The 18,521-nt window shown below is 53.0% G+C and overlaps 1 protein-coding gene across 1 annotated transcript in view; it reads left to right on the top strand.

The window, feature by feature from the left end:
* The window catches only part of synm (synemin, intermediate filament protein), a 48,472-nt gene extending 43,024 nt beyond the window's left edge, over positions 1 to 5,448 (top strand). Inside the window, exons 5-6 of the mRNA XM_072434963.1 lie at positions 151 to 1,355; positions 2,363 to 5,448. Of these exons, the coding sequence (XP_072291064.1) occupies positions 151 to 1,355; positions 2,363 to 2,941 (1,784 nt within the window). The 3' untranslated portion in view covers positions 2,942 to 5,448. The remainder of the gene's footprint in view (positions 1 to 150; positions 1,356 to 2,362) is intronic.
* Positions 5,449 to 18,521: the final 13,073 nt, after the last annotated feature.

Below are 18,521 nucleotides of genomic sequence, written 5' to 3'. Positions count from 1 at the left end.
AAACTTACTATAAGTGATCTGTTCTTTTCTTCTGTATCTACCTCTGTATCTACCTGCGTTGTATCAATGAAATTTCCCCATGTGGGACAATAAAGGACTTTCTTATCTTATCTTTCTTACTAAAAATAAGCTATCTTTTTGTCATTACAGAAATCAAGATGCCCTCTCAGCTTTACTCTGCCAGAAGTCCCTTATCTGTCCGGCAGCACACCGACTTCAGGCCCTCACCAGCGGCTTGCTCTTACAGAAGACCTCCTTTGCCTCAGCCCAGCTCTTTAGCCCTCAGCCCCTCTAGAGTCGTCCCCATTTCAGTGTCCCGCAACCAGAGCCCCGCAGCCAGAAGGGACATGATATCCTTCACCAAAGCACAGGGTGTCCAGTCCTCCACTACCAAAGACAACCAACCCAGCACTAAACCTGGGGCTAGGGTAGCTCCATTCAACAACCAAAATTCAAAGATGCATACAGAAACAAAAGTGCTAAGTGCGAGAATGAACAAAAATATTGTTTCAGAGAGCAGAAAAGAAGGAGAGGTATGGGACAATAACTTCACAAACGGTGGGTCTGACGATCAAAAGGTTAAGAAAACACTAAACACGGAATCTGTTGAAGAGATTATTGAGCAGGTGCTCAAACCCGCAAATTTAGGGGCACCGGAAGACAACAAAGTTCGCTATCACATCGAGAAGGTCCAGGAAGAAGATGGAACAACCAAAACACGAATAGTGCTAGAATCGAAAGTCGAGGAAGAGTTGGATATTTCAAAGGATTCCGATTTAGAGGAACTTATGAACCAAGGAACCAAGAAGATGTCACTGGAGGACATCAAGGATACAGCGACAGCAAGTATGATAAAGAATCTTCTAAGTGGGATGAAGGAAGGAGAGGATTTGGCAAGCAAGTCGATTAATGTTGAAATTCTCGAAGAGCCGGTAGAGCGTGTAAGCGATGATGAGATCCAGCAGTTGCACGCACATTTTCAAGCATCCTCTTATTTTCAGATTGAGGAGTTGGAACATACACCAACAAAAGCTACAAATGAACAATGGAAAGAAGGATTGGGTCATGTCGATGAGGTTTCAAGAGAGAATGATTTGTCCTTCATGTCGCAGGATAAGGAGCATCTGGACTATTTCGTCTCCACTCCAGATTACTTCTCTGAACCAGAAGAGGGTTGCGGGATAATGCCATACGGCCATTACGGAATTGTGGATGATCTTTCCGACGAGCAATATTACCAAGAGGAAATGCTCCCAATCAGAGCAAGTCCAGAAGAGAACAGAGAGTACAAGTACATGTTAAGTGACCAGCCGTTGTTCAAAGAAAGTTTTCCGGAATACATCATCGAGGAGGAGGTTTGTAGGAAAATGTACTTTTCATAATTGTGTGTTGGGGCTTGAGATGGTATTTATGATTCTGATATTCTAAGTGCTTTTCTATGTATTGAAGCCTATTTTAGGGCTAAACCAGGATTCAAAAAACAACACGCTAGGAACAAATCAGGAGGAAATTTGGTCGATAGAAGCACCAAAGTAGATCTAAACCAGGAGTAGACCAAGGAATTACCAGGCTCTAAATAATTTAAGATGGAGTAAAACACTTAACTAGGTCTAGTCCAGGACTAAACCAGAACCAAATAGAGAATAATCCAGGTCAAAAGCAGAAATTACACCAGGGAAGACCAAGGCTAAAGCAGGATTTACCCAGGGCTACTATAGAACTAAAGCATGTCTACTTTAAACCAGAACTAAACCAGATCCAACTAGAACTGAATCAAGATTAGACCATGTCCAAAGTAGAACAAATAAAGTAATGCACAACTAACATAGCAGTTAGACCACAAATGAACAAGGTCTATACCAGGATTTAACCAGAATTGAAGTTGGACTAAACCAGAGTAAACCAGGAGGAAATTTTGTTGAAACTAATTTTAAAGTTGGACCTTAACACAACTTTTATGGGCGTAAACTCGGTTGAATCCAGGACTAAACCAGACCAGAGTAAACCGGGTCTAAAACCGAACTAACACAGGAGAAGACTATGGCTAAACTAGGAATTGACCAGGTCTAATCCAAAACTAAGGCACATCTATCCTAAACCAGAACTACAACACAAACAGAAGGAAATCTGGACCAAGGCCAGACTAAACCAGTTAACTTTGACCAATCCAGAACCAAACCAGAACTCAAGAAGGAGTAAATAATGTCCATAGCAGGACTCAAGAAACCACAAATCAGGATCAAACTAGATTTAGACCAGGACTGCCCCCAGTTTTAACTGGACCCACATCAGAGAAAAAATGCTGTATGACACTGTATATATAGTGTATGTATGTAATGAAAGCCTGTTTTTTCTGTCACAGGTTCGAGTCTCACCAATCGTGCAAGAATCCGTGCTGGAATTTCTTCGTGAGGACTCGTTGGAACCGAAAGATCAGCTGAAAGGAGCTTTGGAGAAGATACAGGAATCTATGTCTGGCCCTTTGAAAGAGGAGCTTGCCTACCTTACAAAAATCAGCCGTGAAAGTCCAGACAAAGTGGCTGTAGATGTCCAGCAGTCCAGCGACGGTGGAACCACGACTATCGTGGCAGAGCTGAATGTCTCTCAAACCTTTGAGGAATGCGGTTTACTAGACGAAGGCGAAGATCTTTCGGAGGAGCAGATCATGGCAGCGTTGACAAGAGCCGGTCTGGAGAAGGCATTCCAGAGCAAAGCAGAAGGCGGGTACAGCATCAACGTGTCAGCTCAGGAGGAGGATAATAAGTTTGAGGACATCTCCGAGAAGGACATAATGGAGAAGGTTACAAGAGAAGAGACGTCTTACAGCTATGAAGTTCAGGAGGGTTCAGAGGAGGAGGAGTCAGCTGCAGGGGTCATATCCCTGCTGGGGAAGGTGAAGGAGCAGAGGATTGTGTATTTGGAGAGTCCATCCGAGGATTAGGCACTATGGGGTGTAAATGAGATGATATAACTCTTAAGGCGAGAGTTTTTTAATTTGTTGTTTCACGGATTTTCCTTGGCATTGTTAAAAGGGGAGGACGGAATAAAAATAAAAATAACATTTTATTTTCCCATTATCAAATCACATTTCTACCATCCAAAAGTCGGAGTTGAATTTAAAAAGAAATTTTGATTCTAAATAATTTTCTTAGATTCTTAGAATATTTCCTCGTTTGAACACGACGAGTTCAATGAAAGCCACACCCACCCCACATCCTTCATGTTACCGGTCGATCTCATGAATCTATGTTCGATCTAGGAAGCCGTGAGTAAGCCAACTCGGGGTAGTGCAGAAATGGTCGGAGATGCTGCTGCAGAATACTTTTTTATTTTTATTGAGGGTTTGGCCAAAAAAACCTGCGGAAAATCCGCGAAAACAGGAAAAATATATATATATATATATATATATATATATATATATATATTTTAGAATCTTGGTTTTTGACGTCGGCTGGCTCGCTAAACAACTTATTAAAAAACTCTCGCCTAAAGGACACATATTATGCTAAATTTACTTTTTTGAGCTTTTAAATATTTCTAACATGTCCCCTCATAAAAAAACACACCTGGAGTTGTATTCAGTTTCATTCACACTAGATGATTAAATCCTGTTAGAAAGTATTTTCCGCCTTCGACTTCCAAAAAACAACTTTGTTAATCTCCTCAATAATTGACGTTTTTTCAATCTGTGACACAGCTCTGAGAATCTTCTTAGCTGTTTTTAAGTCCATATATCTTTGCCAGACTCGCTCTGGGTATTTCTGCTGTGAAATCACGATCATTACAACTGCATACTTAGACCAGGAAGTCCAATGCTTGCTTGAAATGTTTATTTTAGTAAAGTAAAGGTACTCAAGAGCATGTTTATAGGCCAATAAAAATACAATTATGCATAATATTTGTCCTTTAAAGGCAAAGATTTGCAAATTAAGCAGCTGACAAACATAACAAAATGCTTTCTTGATTAATAAAATCTAAAGCTTACCTGAATTATACGTTTCAAGTTTATTGTTGGCTTTTTTGCATTTATTTTACTTCTCTGTGCCTCAATGTACTTTAAAATCTCTTTATGTAATGCATTGAGTTTGGATGATGTTAGATGCATTTTGCTATAGAATAATATTTTTTTCTGGTTTTGGCCAAACAGGAAACAGCTGGTGTTAACGTGTGCTAGCTTTGTTGGGTTCAGCAACTTACCATCATTTTATCGCAAGATCGAGTCAGTGTAAAGTGTGATATTATAATTTTCTGTTTGTATCTGCTGCATTTGATTTTCACCTGATTGTTATCTCTGATCTCGCTAGAAAGTGTTCCGTAAGCGAGACATTTGGAAGCCAAATCCCTCACGTAAAGTGCATATGACAGGTTCTCAAGTTTCATGTTGGTTTGGTGGATCGCTCCTGTGGGAAATATTTATCATAGTTTGTCAAGTTGCCATTTATGAAGAAAAATAAAAGTACAAAAACGGAATCCCTCTAACTATGTCATCAATAAGCAATATTCTAAAATATTATATTTACCTGCTTAACGGTGACTTAAAAGTTGAATGGACGATTTTTTTGGCCCAAATCTGAGTCTTATTTCCTTGTGGTGTGGACTGCAGATCAGTCATGTATCAATCATAAAACGCACCTACTGCTCACCTGCAGCCTCGTGCGGCTCGTCCCCTGAGAGCAGCACGTTTCCGCGTTTCCAAGCGCATTGATCTATCATAATATAGTTCCCTCAGTGTACGGGACAAAATTAGGACGGAGAAAGACAGTTCGAGCTGATTCTGAAGAGACAGAAATCTACGGTAGACGAGAGATGTGATGGATCCGTCGCGCTAATAATCAAACGCACGTGTGTGTTGTATCAGTCCACACGGGGGAGTGGCATGTGCACGGGGGAGTGGCATGTGCACTTTCGCCTAAGTTCTCAAATCGCCGAAAAATCTTCCATAACGCCTTTAATGCCCTCAAAACCAAAGTTATTTTACTTATTTATTATTAAGTGTTTATGTGATGTATACGCGGCCGTTTGAGAATGTCAGGACAAGACATTGGTGTGTGTGTGGTGTGACGTGAAGTGAGTTAGGGAAAAGTGGCAGACCCGCGGGAACAGGGGAGCCGCGGTGCACAATGGGGACATTGTAATGTGTGGGCAGAGTAAGGAGGGGACGGAGCTTCTGTGCTGGTCCAAGAAATACTGGAACCGAAAGAATACAGTTCTTCCTTGGCTTTAGATAGCCACATCAATGAGCGAACACAACACAAAAAATAAACAGCGCAGACACCAGACAGTTTGCACAACAGTACATTTTAACTTTAGTTATCCAGTCTAAACAAAGTGCTGTGTATAATCTTACCGTAAACAGAAGAGCTGAGTTGAGAGTACAGTGCTGAGCCGCGTGTCATAAATCCACATCAAGTCACCGCCTGCAGTGTCCGTGTGAAGTTGAAGACTCTGCTAATAATCCAAACTTTGAGTTTAATCTGAAACATGAGGAAAAAAAAAAGGCTGGAGGTGTCTATGCAGTTTTTAGAGATGAAATAATTACCCACAGGTTGTCTTTTGGGGTGTTTTCATCATTTGAGTATGTCTCCTTTAAAATGGAGCTAAAACAGTCTCCATCCATTTTCTTCATTGTTTTATACAAGCCTCTCCAGCACTGACAAGGTTTTATTGATGATTTTCCTGAGATGTTTCAGTCGTATGCACAGACTCTGATGGTTTGGTCATTACAGGTGGTTTCAATGTCCATATGGATGTCTGTGACAGAAACACTACATAGCTTGATGCTGTCCTTGAAACCTTTGGTCTTACTCAGCACGTGAGTGGCATTAAGCCATTAAAAATACTATAAATCCCACAATGCAAAAAATAACCCTAAAACCACCTAGATACCTGAAACTGACACAACTTTCCAGGAGATCATCACCAGTCTGATTGTAGAAAAAGATTCAGTTGTAGACATCTGGACTCTGTTTTTAAGAAAAAAACGAAAAGTTTCGATCCTCATCCGAGTGTCATTCTCAATCTGCGACCCGAGACCTGGAACTCAAAAATGTATTATACTCTGAGTTTTCTTTGTTAAAAAAGAAAAAACATCCCTAAATAGAAATGGTGGTTTAAGATTCAACCTTCTGGTTGTTTTTAATGTACTTTTAAATCCTGGAAAGGTCGACGCCAAGAGCATTCGGATGCTAATCAGTTATCTCAGGGAGGAGAGAGAGTGAGCCACGGACAATAGGAGGCTTATAGTCCATTAAAGGACTGATAGTAAACAAAGTAGCTAGTTTGATAGGCTCAGAGTAGGATAAATATCTTGAGTTCCCGGTCTTGATTCGCTGATTGAGAATAACCCTCGGATGAGGGTCGAAATCTTTCGTTTTTTCTTAAAAATGTCCAGATGACAACAGAATCTTTTTCTACAATGGAACACTCTTGGTTGAATGAGGGATTACACCGACATCATCAGTCTGAGTTCATCTACATACTGGCTAAATGTGTTACCCACCAGATTTCTAAAGTCTGAACAGTTTATTAGCACCACTTACTCACATAGTTAACATCAGCGGTGTGCGGTGACTTTTATGGATGGTGCCAGAGTCAGGACTAAACATGGACCGGCCTCCTGCTGGTGCCAGAGTCAGGACTAAACATGGACCGGCCTCCTGCTGGTGCCAGAGTCAGGACTAAACATGGACCGGCCTCCTGCTGGTGCCAGAGTCAGGACTAAACATGGACCGGCCTCCTGCTGGTGCCAGAGTCAGGACTAAACATGGACCGGCCTCCTGCTGGTGCCAGAGTCAGGACTAAACATGGACCGGCCTCCTGCTGGTGCCAGAGTCAGGACTAAACATGGACCGGCCTCCTGCTGGTGCCAGAGTCAGGACTAAACATGGAGCGGCCTCCTGCTGGTGCCAGAGTCAGGACTAAACATGGACCGGCCTCCTGCTGGTGCCAGAGTCAGGACTAAACATGGAGCGGCCTCCTGCTGGTGCCAGAGTCAGGACTAAACATGGACCGGCCTCCTGCTGGTGCCAGAGTCAGGACTAAACATGGAGCGGCCTCCTGCTGGTGCCAGAGTCAGGACTAAACATGGAGCGGCCTCCTGCTGGTGCCAGAGTCAGGACTAAACATGGACCGGCCTCCTGCTAGTGCCAGAGTCAGGACTAAACATGGACCGGCCTCCTGCTGGTGCCAGAGTCAGGACTAAACATGGACCGGCCTCCTGCTGGTGCTAGAGTCAGGACTAAACATGGACCGGCCTCCTGCTGGTGCCAGAGTCAGGACTAAACATGGACCGGCCTCCTGCTGGTGCCAGAGTCAGGACTAAACATGGAACGGCCTCCTGCTGGTGTCCGAGTCAGGACTAAACATGGACCGGCCTCCTGTTGGTGCCAGAGTCAGGACTAAACATGGACCGGCCTCCTGCTGGTGCCAGAGTCAGGACTAAACATGGACCGGCCTCCTGCTGGTGCCAGAGTCAGGACTAAACATGGACCGGCCTCCTGCTGGTGCCAGAGTCAGGACTAAACATGGGGAATCTGTGTTTCAGTTTTATGTTGCTAAAATCTTCCTGAAGATGTGAGACAGGTTCTACTCCGACAATGTTAAAATCTTGGCTAAAAAACTATTTTAATCCGTGCATATGACTGAAAAGATTTTATTTGCACTTTTCTCTTTCATGTCTTTAACTGTTTAGCATTTTTCCTGTTGTATGAAGCACTTTGAATTGCCTTGTATGTGAATTGTGCTCTACAAATAAACTTGCCTTGCCTCAGTATTATAATCCATTTATTTCACACAAGCAAGTCTTGGGGTGGGGGACAGGTCTCTCACTGTTGTGGCGGCCTACGGGCCGAACAGCAGTGCAGAGTACCCGGCCTTCTTGGAGTCCTTGGGAGGGGTACTGGACAGTGCACCGACCGGGGACTCCGTTGTTCTACTGGGGGACTTCAACGCCTACGTGGGCAATGACAGTGACACCTGGAGAGGGGTGATCGGGAAGAACGGCTTCCCGGATCTGAACCCGAGCGGTGTTCAGTTATTGGACTTCTGTGCTAGCCACGGATTGTCCATAACGAACACCATGTTCAAGCACAAGGTCCATCAGTGCACATGGCACCAGGACACAGGCCGGAGATCAATGATCGACTTTGTTGTCGTGTCATCTGACCTCCGGCCGCGTGTCTTGGACACTCGGGTGAAGAGAGGGGCAGAGTTGTCAACCGATCACCACCTGGTGGTGAGTTGGATCCGATGGCGGAGGAGGAAGCTGGACAGACTTGACGGACCAAAGCGCATTGTGAGGGTCTGTTGGGAACGTCTTGTGGAGCCTCTGTCAGTAGGGTATTCAACTCGCACCTCCGGGAGAGCTTCTCCCATGTCCCGGGGGAGGTTGGGGACATTGAGTCCGAGTGGACCATGTTCTCCGCCTCCATTGTTGATGCGGCTGCTCGGAGTTGTGGTCGCAAGGTCTCCGGTGCCTGTCGTGGCGGCAACCCCCGAACCCGGTGGTGGACACCGGAAGTAGGGGATGCCGTCAGACTGAATAAGGAGGCCTATCAGGCCACTCTGGCTTGTAGGTCTCCGGAGGTCATCGACGGGTATCGGCAGGCCAAGCGAGCCGCGGCTCGTGCTGTCGCAGAGGCAAAAACCCGGGCTTGGGAAGAGTTCGGGGAGGCCATGGAGGAGGACTATCGGTCGGCACCAAAGAAATTCTGGCAAACCGTCCGGCGCCTCAGGAGGGGGAAGCAGTGTCTCACCAACACCGTTTACTGTGCGGGTGGAGGCCTGCTGACCTCGACTGGGGATGTCGTCGCACGGTGGAAGGAACACTTTGAGGATCTCCTTAATCCCTCAGTCACGTCCGGGTAGAGACCGGGTACTCGGAGCCTGGCTCATCCATCACCCAAGCTGAAGTCACTGAGGTTGCTCGCAAACTCCTCGGTGGCAGGGCTCCGGGGGTGGATGAGATCCGCCCTGAGTACCTAAAGTATCTGGATGTTGTAGGACTGTCTTGGTTGACACGTCTCTGCAACATCGCGTGGCGTTCGGGGACCGTGCCTCTGGACTGGCAGACCGGGGTGGTGGTCCATCTGTTCAAGAAGGGGGACCGGAGGGTGTGTTCCAACTACAGAGGGATCACACTCCTCAGCCTCCCGGGTAAGGTCTATTCCAAGGTACTGGAGAGGAGAATCCGACCGATAGTCGAACCTCGGATTTAGGAGGAGCAGAGCGGTTTTCGTCCCGGTTGTGGAACACTGGACCAGCTCTATACCCTCCATCGGGTGCTCGAGGGTTCATGGGAGTTTGCCCAACCAGTCCACATGTGCTTTGTGGATCTGGAGAAGGCTTTCGACCGTGTCCCTCGGGGTGTCCTTTGGGGGGTGCTCCGGGAGTACGGGGTCCGGGGCCCTTTGCTCAGGGCTGTCCGGTCCCTGTATGACCGGAGCAGGAGCTGTGTTCGCATTGCCGGCAGTAAGTCAGACCTGTTCCCAGTGCATGTGGGGCTCCTCAGGGCTGCCCTTTGTCACCGGTTCTGTTCATTGTTTTTATGGACAGAATTTCTAGGCGCAGTCAGGGGTCGGAGGGTGTCCGGTTTGGGGACCACAGGATCTCATCTCTGCTGTTTGCAGACGATGTTGTCCTGATGGCTCCATCAAACCCGGACCTGCAACATGCACTGGGACGGTTTGAGCCGAGTGTGAAGCGTCTGGGATGAGAATCAGCACCTCCAAATCCGAGGCCATGGTTCTCAACCGGAAAAAAGGTGTCTTGCCCTCTTCAGGTGGGTGGGGAGTCCTTGCCCCAAGTGGAGGAGTTCAAGTATCTCGGGGTCTTGTTCACGAGTGAGGAGTGAAGGATGGAGCGTGAGATCGACAGGCGGATCGGTGCAGCGGCTGCAGTGATGCAGTCGCTGCATCGGACCGTTGTGGTAAAGAGGGAGCTGAGCCGAAAGGCAAAGCTCTCTATTTACCGGTCGGTCTACGTTCTGACCTCACCTATGGTCATGAGCTTTGGGTAGTGACCGAAAGAACAAGATCGCGGATACAAGCGGTCGAAATGAGTTTCCTCCGCCGTGTGGCTGGGCGCTGCCTTAGAGATAAGGTGAGGAGCTCGGCCACACGGGGGGAGCTCGGAGTAGAGCCGCTGCTCCTCCAGATGAGGTGACTCGGGCATCTGTTCCGGAGCCTCTTGGGCGCCTCCCTCGGGAGGTGTTTCAGGCATGTCCCACCGGGAAGAGGCCCCGGGGAAGACCCAGGACACGCTGGAGTAACTATGTCTCTCGGCTGGCCTGGGAACACCTCGGGATCCCCCCGGAGGAGTTAGAGGAAGTGTCTGGGGAGAAGGAAGTCTGCGAGTCCCTGCTCAGACTGCTGCCCCCGCGACCCGGCCCCGGATAAAGCGGCAGAAGATGGATGGATGGATATACACAAAAGTTCTTGTGTTGTTCCATCCATCCATCTTCTACCACTTATCCGGGGCAGGGTCGCGGGGGCAGCAGTCTTATTAGGGACTCCCAGACTTTCTACTCCCCAGACACTTCCTCCAACTCCTCCGGGGGAATCACGAGGCTCTTCCTGGTGGAACATGCCCGAAACTTCTCCCCAGGGAGCCCAGGAGTCTGGAACAGATGCCCGAGCCACCTCAGCTGGCTCCTCCCACTCCTCTCGCTATCTCTAAGGGAGCGCCCAGCCACCCGGCGAAGGAAACTCATTTCAACCGCTTGTATCCGCGATTCTGTCCTTTGGGTCATTACCCAAAGCTTATGACCAGGTGAGGGCAGAACGTAGATTGACCGGTAAAATTGTGTTGTGTTGTTGTCATGACTTATTTTAGTGACAGGTGATTATAAAGTGCCTCCTGCCCAAGGGGAGTGGTTCAAATAGTCAATGTCCAGGATGAGAAGGATCAGCTGTGCTGTAAGCCAAGTGCAGCCGGCCGCAGTGTCATGAGTTCAAATCCTGACTCTGACAGTTTACTGCATGTCCTCCCTTCTCTCTCATCCCCATTTCACACTGCCCTTTCCTGTCTAATAAATAAAAAATAAAAAAAAAATAAAAAAAAGGAGCAGGCTGGGACATGGCAGGATGCGTTAAAGGCGTAATGGACGATTTTTTGGCCCAAATCTGAGTCTCATTTCCTCGTGGCGTGGACGGCCGATTAGTCCTGCCACGTATCAATCATAGAACTCACCTACTGCAGCCGTGTGTGGCTCGTCCCCTGAGAGCAGCACGTTTCCGTGTGTCTAAGCGCATGGATCTATCATAATATAGTTCCTTCAGTGTACGGGACATAATTAAGACAGAGAAAGACAGTTCGAGCTCAGAATAGACAGAAATCTACAGAGACGAGAGATGCGATGCAATCCGTCGCACTAATAAACAAACGCCCGTGTAGCCGCGAGGCTTTAGTGTGCTTCCGCACGGGGGGAGTGTGCATGCGCACTCTCCACTTGAGTTCTCAAATCGGCAAAAATCCATAACGCCTTTATAAATGGCTGTGAAGATGGTAGTCAGCTCATCTGCACAGTGTCTCAGTGGAATAAGAGACACCTTGATTAATCAACAACAAAAACGTTTTAAACGCTTCATACAAGTTATACTGGATGGAACAAGAGGCTAGGAGGCATTGTCTGTGATGTACAAGAGCTGAAGACCAGTCTGGAATTTACACAAGCAAAATTTGAAGGCGAACTCTGCGACGAGTTGGCCACTGTCCAGGGTGTACACCGCCTAAGGGCCGAAGTCACTGGGATAGGCTCCAGTCACCCGCAACCCCGAAAGGGAACAAGCGGTAGAACATGGATGAATGGAACATTTGAAGTCATCTCCTCAGCACACAAGGCAACAAAAAAAGCAAAGATCAAATCTGGATGATATTTTCACTAAGTCTGATTACATTGAAAATCAAACCAGAAGGAAACAAATGACAATATTGACAGCATAATTGAAGAAAGGGAAAAGAGTTGGAGTGCAGTGGAGAGTAAGGTTCAGCACATTTTCTCCAGTAATTTGGGTCTGGGTAGAAATGTTGAGATAGAGCCTGCTCAGAGGACGGGTCAGTGCCAGGAATATAATAGATAAAGATAAACAGTGCGTGCTTTCTTGTTAAAAAGCTGAAAGGGACCAACATCTATATTGACATATACTTCTCTGGATATGTGCTTCAAGAAGAAAGGAACTGTGGTCCAAACTTAAATCTTCCAGAGAGAGTGGGGAAAAGGAAATGCTAAGGTATGATAAGGTGACGCTGACTTGATTTTTCGTTTTACCGAACCGACGGCCCGACTTTTTCGTATTATACGAAATAAAAATAATCAACAATGTTTGTTTGAGTCTCTCCAGGGTGAGTCACTTTCTCCTGGCAGAGTTTCATCACATTATCATTCTAAAGCATTGCAACCTCAACATTTGGTGGCAGCACAGCGGCGGAAGCAGCACGGCGGCGGCAGCACAGCGGCAGCATGGTGGCGGCGGCGGCAGCATGGTTGCGGCGGCAGCACGGCAGCAGCACGGCGGCGGCGGCTGCACGGTGGCGGCGGCAGCATGGTGGCGGGGGCAGTGGCGGCGGCAGGAAGGTGGCGGCGGCAGTATGGTGGCGGCGGCAGTGGCGGTGGCAGTATGGTGGTGGCAGCGGCAGTATGGTGGCGGCGGCAGTGTGGTGGCAGTATGGTGGCGGTGGCAGTGGCAGTGGTGGTGGCAGTAAGGTGGCGGCGGCAGTATGGTGGCGGCGCCGGCACTGTGGCAGTATGGTGGCGGCGGCGGCAGTGGCGGTGGAAGTATGGTGGCGGTGGCAGTGTGTTGGCAGTGGCTGTGGCAGTATGGTGGCGGGGCAGTGTGTTGGCAGTGCGGTGGCAGTATGGTGGCGGCGGCAGTGTGGTGGCAGTATGGTGGCGGCGGCAGTGTGGTGACAGTATGGTGGCGGCGGCAGTGTGGTGGCAGTATGGTGGCGGCGGCAGTTTGGTGACAGTATGGTGGCGGCGGCAGTGTGGTGGCAGTATGGTGGCGGCGGCAGTGTGGTGGCAGTATGGTGGCGGCGGCAGTGGCAGTGGCAGTATGGTGGCGGCGGCAGTGTGGTGGCAGTATGGTGGCGGCGGCAGTGTGGTGGCAGTATGGTGGCTGCGGCAGTGTGGTGGCAGTATGGTGGAGGAGGCAGTGGCGGTGGCAGTATGGTGGCGGCGGCAGTGTGGTGGCGGCGGGAGTGTGGTGGCAGTATGGTGGAGGCGGCAGTGTGGTGGCAGTATGGTGGCGGCGGCAGTGGCGGTGCCAGTATGGTGGCGGCGGCAGTGTGGTGGCAGTATGGTGGCGGCGGCAGCACTATGGCGGGGGCAGTGGCGGCGGCAGGAAGGTGGCGGCGGCAGTGGCGGTGGCAGTATGGTGGCGGCGGCAGTGGCGGTGGCAGTATGGTGGCGGTGGCAGTAAGGTGGCGGCTGCAGTATGGTGGCGGCGGCAGCACGGTGGCGGCGGCAGTAAGGTGGCGGCGGCAGTATGGTGGCGGCGGCAGCAAGGTGGCGGCGGCAGTGGCGGCGGCAGGAAGGTGGCGGCGGCAGTGGCGGTGGCAGTATGGTGGCGGTGGCAGTGTGGTGGCAGTATGGTGGCGGCGGCAGCACTATGGCGGGGGCAGTGGCGGCGGCAGGAAGGTGGCGGCGGCAGTGGCGGTGGCAGTATGGTGGCGGCGGCAGTGGCGGTGGCAGTATGGTGGCGGTGGCAGTAAGGTGGCGGCTGCAGTATGGTGGCGGCGGCAGCACGGTGGCGGCGGCAGTAAGGTGGCGGCGGCAGTATGGTGGCGGCGGCAGCAAGGTGGCGGCGGCAGTGGCGGCGGCAGGAAGGTGGCGGCGGCAGTGGCGGTGGCAGTATGGTGGCGGTGGCAGTGTGGTGGCAGTATGGTGGCGGTGGCAGTGTGTTGGCAGTGCGGTGGCAGTATGGTGGCGGCGGCAGTGTGGTGGCAGTATGGTTGCGGCGGCAGCACGGTGGCGGTGGCAGTATGGTGCCGGCGGCAGTGTGGTGGCAGTAATGTGGCGGCGGCAGTATGATGGCGGCGGCAGTGGCAGTGGCAATATGGTGGCGGTGGCAGTAAGGTGGCGGCGTCAGTGTGGTGGCAGTATGGTGGCGGCGGCAGTGTGGTGACAGTATGGTGGCGGCGGCGGCAGTGTGGTGACACTATGGTGGCTGCGGCAGTGTGGTGGCAGTATGGTGGTGGCGGCAGTGTGGTGGCAGTATGGTGGCGGCGGCAGTGTGGTGACAGTATGGTGGCGGCGGCAGTGTGGTGGCAGTATGGTGGCGGCGGCAGTGGCGGTGGCAGTATGGTGGCGGCGGCAGTGTGGTGGCAGTATGGTGGCGGCGGCAGCACGGTGGCGGGGGCAGTGGCGGCGGCAGGAAGGTGGTGGCGGCAGTGGCGGTGGCAGTATGGTGGCGGCGGCAGTGGCGGTGGCAGTATGGTGGCGGTGGCAGTGGCGGCAGCAGTATGGTGGCGGCGGCAGCACGGTGGCGGCGGCAGTAAGGTGGCGGCGGCAGTATGGTGGCGGCGGCAGCAAGGTGGCGGCGGCAGAGGCGGAGGCAGGAAGGTGGCGGCGGCAGTGGCGGTGGCAGTATGGTGGCGGTGGCAGTGTGGTGGCAGTATGGTGGCAGTATGGTGGCGGTGGCAGTGTGTTGGCAGTGCGGTGGCAGTATGGTGGCGGCGGCAGTGTGGTGGCAGTATGGTGGCGGCGGCAGTGTGGTGACAGTATGGTGGCGGCGTCGGCAGTGTGGTGGCAGTATGGTGGCTGCGGCAGTGTGGTGGCAGTATGGTGGTGGCGGCAGTGGCGGTGGCAGTAAGGTGGCGGCGGCAGTGGCGGCGGCAGGAAGGTGGCGGCGGCAGTGGCGGTGGCAGTAAGGTGGCGTTGGCAGTGTGTTGGCAGTGGCGGTGGCAGTATGGTGGCGGTGGCAGTGTGTTGGCAGTGCGGTGGCAGTATAGTGGCGGCGGCAGTGTGGTGGCAGTATGGTGGCGGCGGCGGCAGTGTGGTGGCAGTATGGTGGCTGCGGCAGTGTGGTGGCAGTATGGTGGTGGCGGCAGTGGCGGTGGCAGTAAGGTGGCGGCGGCAGTGGCGGTGGCAGTATGGTGGCGGCGGCAGTGGCGGTGGCAGTATGGTGGCGGTGGCAGTATGGTGGCGGCGGCAGTGTGGTGGCAGTATGGTGGCGGCGGCAGTGGCGGTGGCAGTAAGGTGGCGGCGGCAGTAATGTGGCGGCGGCAGTATGGTGGCGGCGGCAGCAGGGTGGCTGCGGCAGGAAGGTGGCGGCGGCAGTAAGGTGGCAGCGGCAATATGGTGGCGGCGGCAGTATGGTGGCAGTATGGTGGCGTCGGCAGTGTGGTGGCAGTATGGTGGCGGCGGCAGTGTGGTGGCAGTATGGTGGCGGCGGCAGTGTGGTGGCAGTATGGTGGCGGCGGCAGTAATGTGGCGGCGGCAGTATGATGGCGGCGGCAGTGGCGGTGGCAGTATGGTGCCGGCGGCAGTGTGGTGGCAGTAATGTGGCGGCGGCAGTATGATGGCGGCGGCAGTGGCAGTGGCAATATGGTGGCGGTGGCAGTAAGGTGGCGGCGTCAGTGTGGTGACAGTATGGTGGCGGCGGCGGCAGTGTGGTGACAGTATGGTGGCTGCGGCAGTGTGGTGGCAGTATGGTGGTGGCGGCAGTGTGGTGGCAGTATGGTGGCGGCGGCAGTGTGGTGGCAGTATGGTGGCGGCGGCAGTGTGGTGACAGTATGGTGGCGGCGGCAGTGGCGGTGGCAGTATGGTGGCGGCGGCAGTGTGGTGACAGTATGGTGGCGGCGGCAGTGGCGGTGGCAGTATGGTGGCGGCGGCAGCACGGTGGCGGGGGCAGTGGCGGCGGCAGGAAGGTGGTGGCGGCAGTGGCGGTGGCAGTATGGTGGCGGCGGCAGTGGCGGTGGCAGTATGGTGGCGGTGGCAGTAAGGTGGCGGCAGCAGTATGGTGGCGGCGGCAGCACGGTGGCGGCGGCAGTAAGGTGGCGGCGGCAGTATGGTGGCGGCGGCAGCAAGGTGGCGGCGGCAGCGGCGGCGGCAGGAAGGTGGCGGCGGCAGTGGCGGTGGCAGTATGGTGGCGGCGGCAGTGTGGTGGCAGTATGGTGGCGGCGGCAGTATGGTGACAGTATGGTGGCGGCGGCGGCAGTGTGGTGGCGGTATGGTGGCTGCGGCAGTGTGGTGGCAGTATGGTGGTGGCGGCAGTGGCGGTGGCAGTAAGGTGGCGGCGGCAGTGGCGGCGGCAGGAAGGTGGCGGCGGCAGTGGTGGTGGCAGTATGGTGGCGATGGCAGTGTGGTGGCAGTACGGTGGCGGCGGCAGTGGCGGTGGCAGTATGGTGGCGGTGGCAGTGTGTTGGCTCTTTAGCGTTTCTGTCACAAATATTATCAACATGCACGTTGAAATCACCTGTAATGACCAAACCATCAAAGTCTGTGCATATGACTGAAAGCATCTCAGTAAAATCATCAATAAAACTTTGGCAGTGCTGGGGAGGCTTGTATAAAACAATGAAGAGAATGGATGGAGACCGTTTTAGCTCCATTTTAAAGGATACATACTCAAATGATGAAAACACCCCAAAAGACAACCTGCGGGTAATTATTTCATCTCTAAAGACAGCACAGACTCCACCCCGTTTTTTGTTTTCTCGTGTTTCAGATTCAAACTTAAAGTTGGGTGGAGCAGATTCTATCAGAACTACATTTCCTGTGTTTTTGTCAAGCCATGTTTTAGTTAAAAACATAAAATCAAGATTATAAGAAGAAATAAAATTATTAATTAAGAGAGATTTGTTACATAAGGATCTGACATTTAGCACAGCAAGTTTCAGACTAGTTTCAGTGAGACTGGGCTTTATCTTTTCACAGGGAATATGAATCACATTTCTCAGATTGGGCCTGACTCGCATTTTGTTTTTCCATCTGTGTGATGATGTGACTACAGAAATAGCACTAGGGGGGGCTCTTTTTACATAGGGCCCCGGGTTGGTTTGATTTTTAATGTGACAATAAGTCCCGGCAACGCTGAGACCCAGTGCATCCTAGCAGTGGCAGTGGCAGTATGGTGGCGGCGGCAGGAAGGTGGCGGCGGCAGTAGGGTGGCGGCGGCAGTATGGTGGCGGCGGCAGTATGGTGGCGGCGGCAGTGGCGGTGGTAGTATGGTGGCGGTGGCAGTGGCGGTGGCAGTATGGTGGCGGCGGCAGTGTGGTGGCAGTATGGTGGCGGCGGCAGTGTGGTGGCAGTATGGTGGCGGCGGCAGTGTGGTGGCAGTATGGGGGCGGCGGCAGTGGCTGTGGCAGTATGGTTTCGGCGGCAGTGGCGGTGGCAGTATGGTGGCGGCGGCAGGAAGGTGGCGGCGGCAGTAGGGTGGCCGCAGCAGTATGGTGGCGGCGGCAGTATGGTGGTGGCGGCAGTGGAGGTGGTAGTATGGTGGCGGTGGCAGTAAGGTGGCGGTGGCAGTAAGGTGGCGGCGGCAGTATGGTGGCGGCAGCACGGCGGCAGTATGGTGGCGGCGGCAGCGGCGATGGCAGTATGGTGGCGGCGGCAGCGGCGGTGGCAGTATGGTTGCGGTGGCAGTGTGGTGGCGGCGGCAGTGTGGTGGCAGTATGGTGGCGGCGGCAGTGTGGTGGCAGTATGGTGGCGGCGGCAGTGTGTTGGCAGTATGGTGGCGGCGGAGGTGTGGTGGCAGTGTGGCGGTGGCAGTATGGTGGCGGCGGCAGTGGCGGTGGCAGTATGGTGGCGGTGGCAGTATGGTGGCGGCGGCAGGGTGGTGGCAGTATGGTGGCGGTGGCAGTGGCGGTGGCATGTGGTGGCAGTATGGTGGTGGCGGCAGTGGCGGTGGCAGTATGGTGGCGGCGGCAGTGGCGGTGGCACTATGGTGGCGGCGACAGTGGCGGTGGCAGTATGGTGACGGCGGCAGTGTGGTGGCAGTATGGTGGCGGCGGCAGTGTGGTGGCAGTATGGTGGCGGCGACAGTGGCGGTGGCTGTATGGTGGAGGCGCCAGTGTGGTGGCAGTATGGTGGCGGCGGCAGTGGCGGCGGCAGTGTGGTGGCAGTATGGTGGCGGCGGCAGTGTGGCGGCAGTATGGTGGCGGCGGCAGTGGCGGTGGCTGTATGGTGGCGGCGGCAGTGAGGTGGCAGTATGGTGGCGGCGGCAGTGACGGTGGCAGTATGGTGGCGGCGGCAGTGTGGTGGCAGTATGGTGGCGGCGGCAGTGAGGTGGCAGTATGGTGGCGGCGGCAGTGACGGTGACAGTATGGTGGCGGCGGCTTTGTGGTGGCAGTATGGTGGCAGCGGCAGTGGCGGTGGCAGTATGGTGTCGGCGGCAGTGGCGGTGGCATGTGGTGGCAGTATGGTGGCAGTATGGTGGTGGCGGCAGTGGCGGTGGCAGTATGGTGGCGGCGGCAGTGGCGGTGGCACTATGGTGGCGGCGGCAGTGGCGGTGGCAGTATGGTGGCGGCGGCAGTGTGGTGGCAGTATGGTGGCGGCGGCAGTGTGGTGGCAGTATGGTGGCGGC

Source organism: Eucyclogobius newberryi, unplaced genomic scaffold, assembly GCF_026437365.1.
Source record: "Eucyclogobius newberryi isolate DKJ021-1_F unplaced genomic scaffold, fEucNew1.0.hap1 SCAF_7, whole genome shotgun sequence".
Lineage (NCBI taxonomy): Eukaryota > Metazoa > Chordata > Actinopteri > Gobiiformes > Gobiidae > Eucyclogobius > Eucyclogobius newberryi.
The sequence above is the reverse complement of the archived record's forward strand: the minus strand, read 5'-3'. Positions and strand labels throughout refer to the sequence as shown.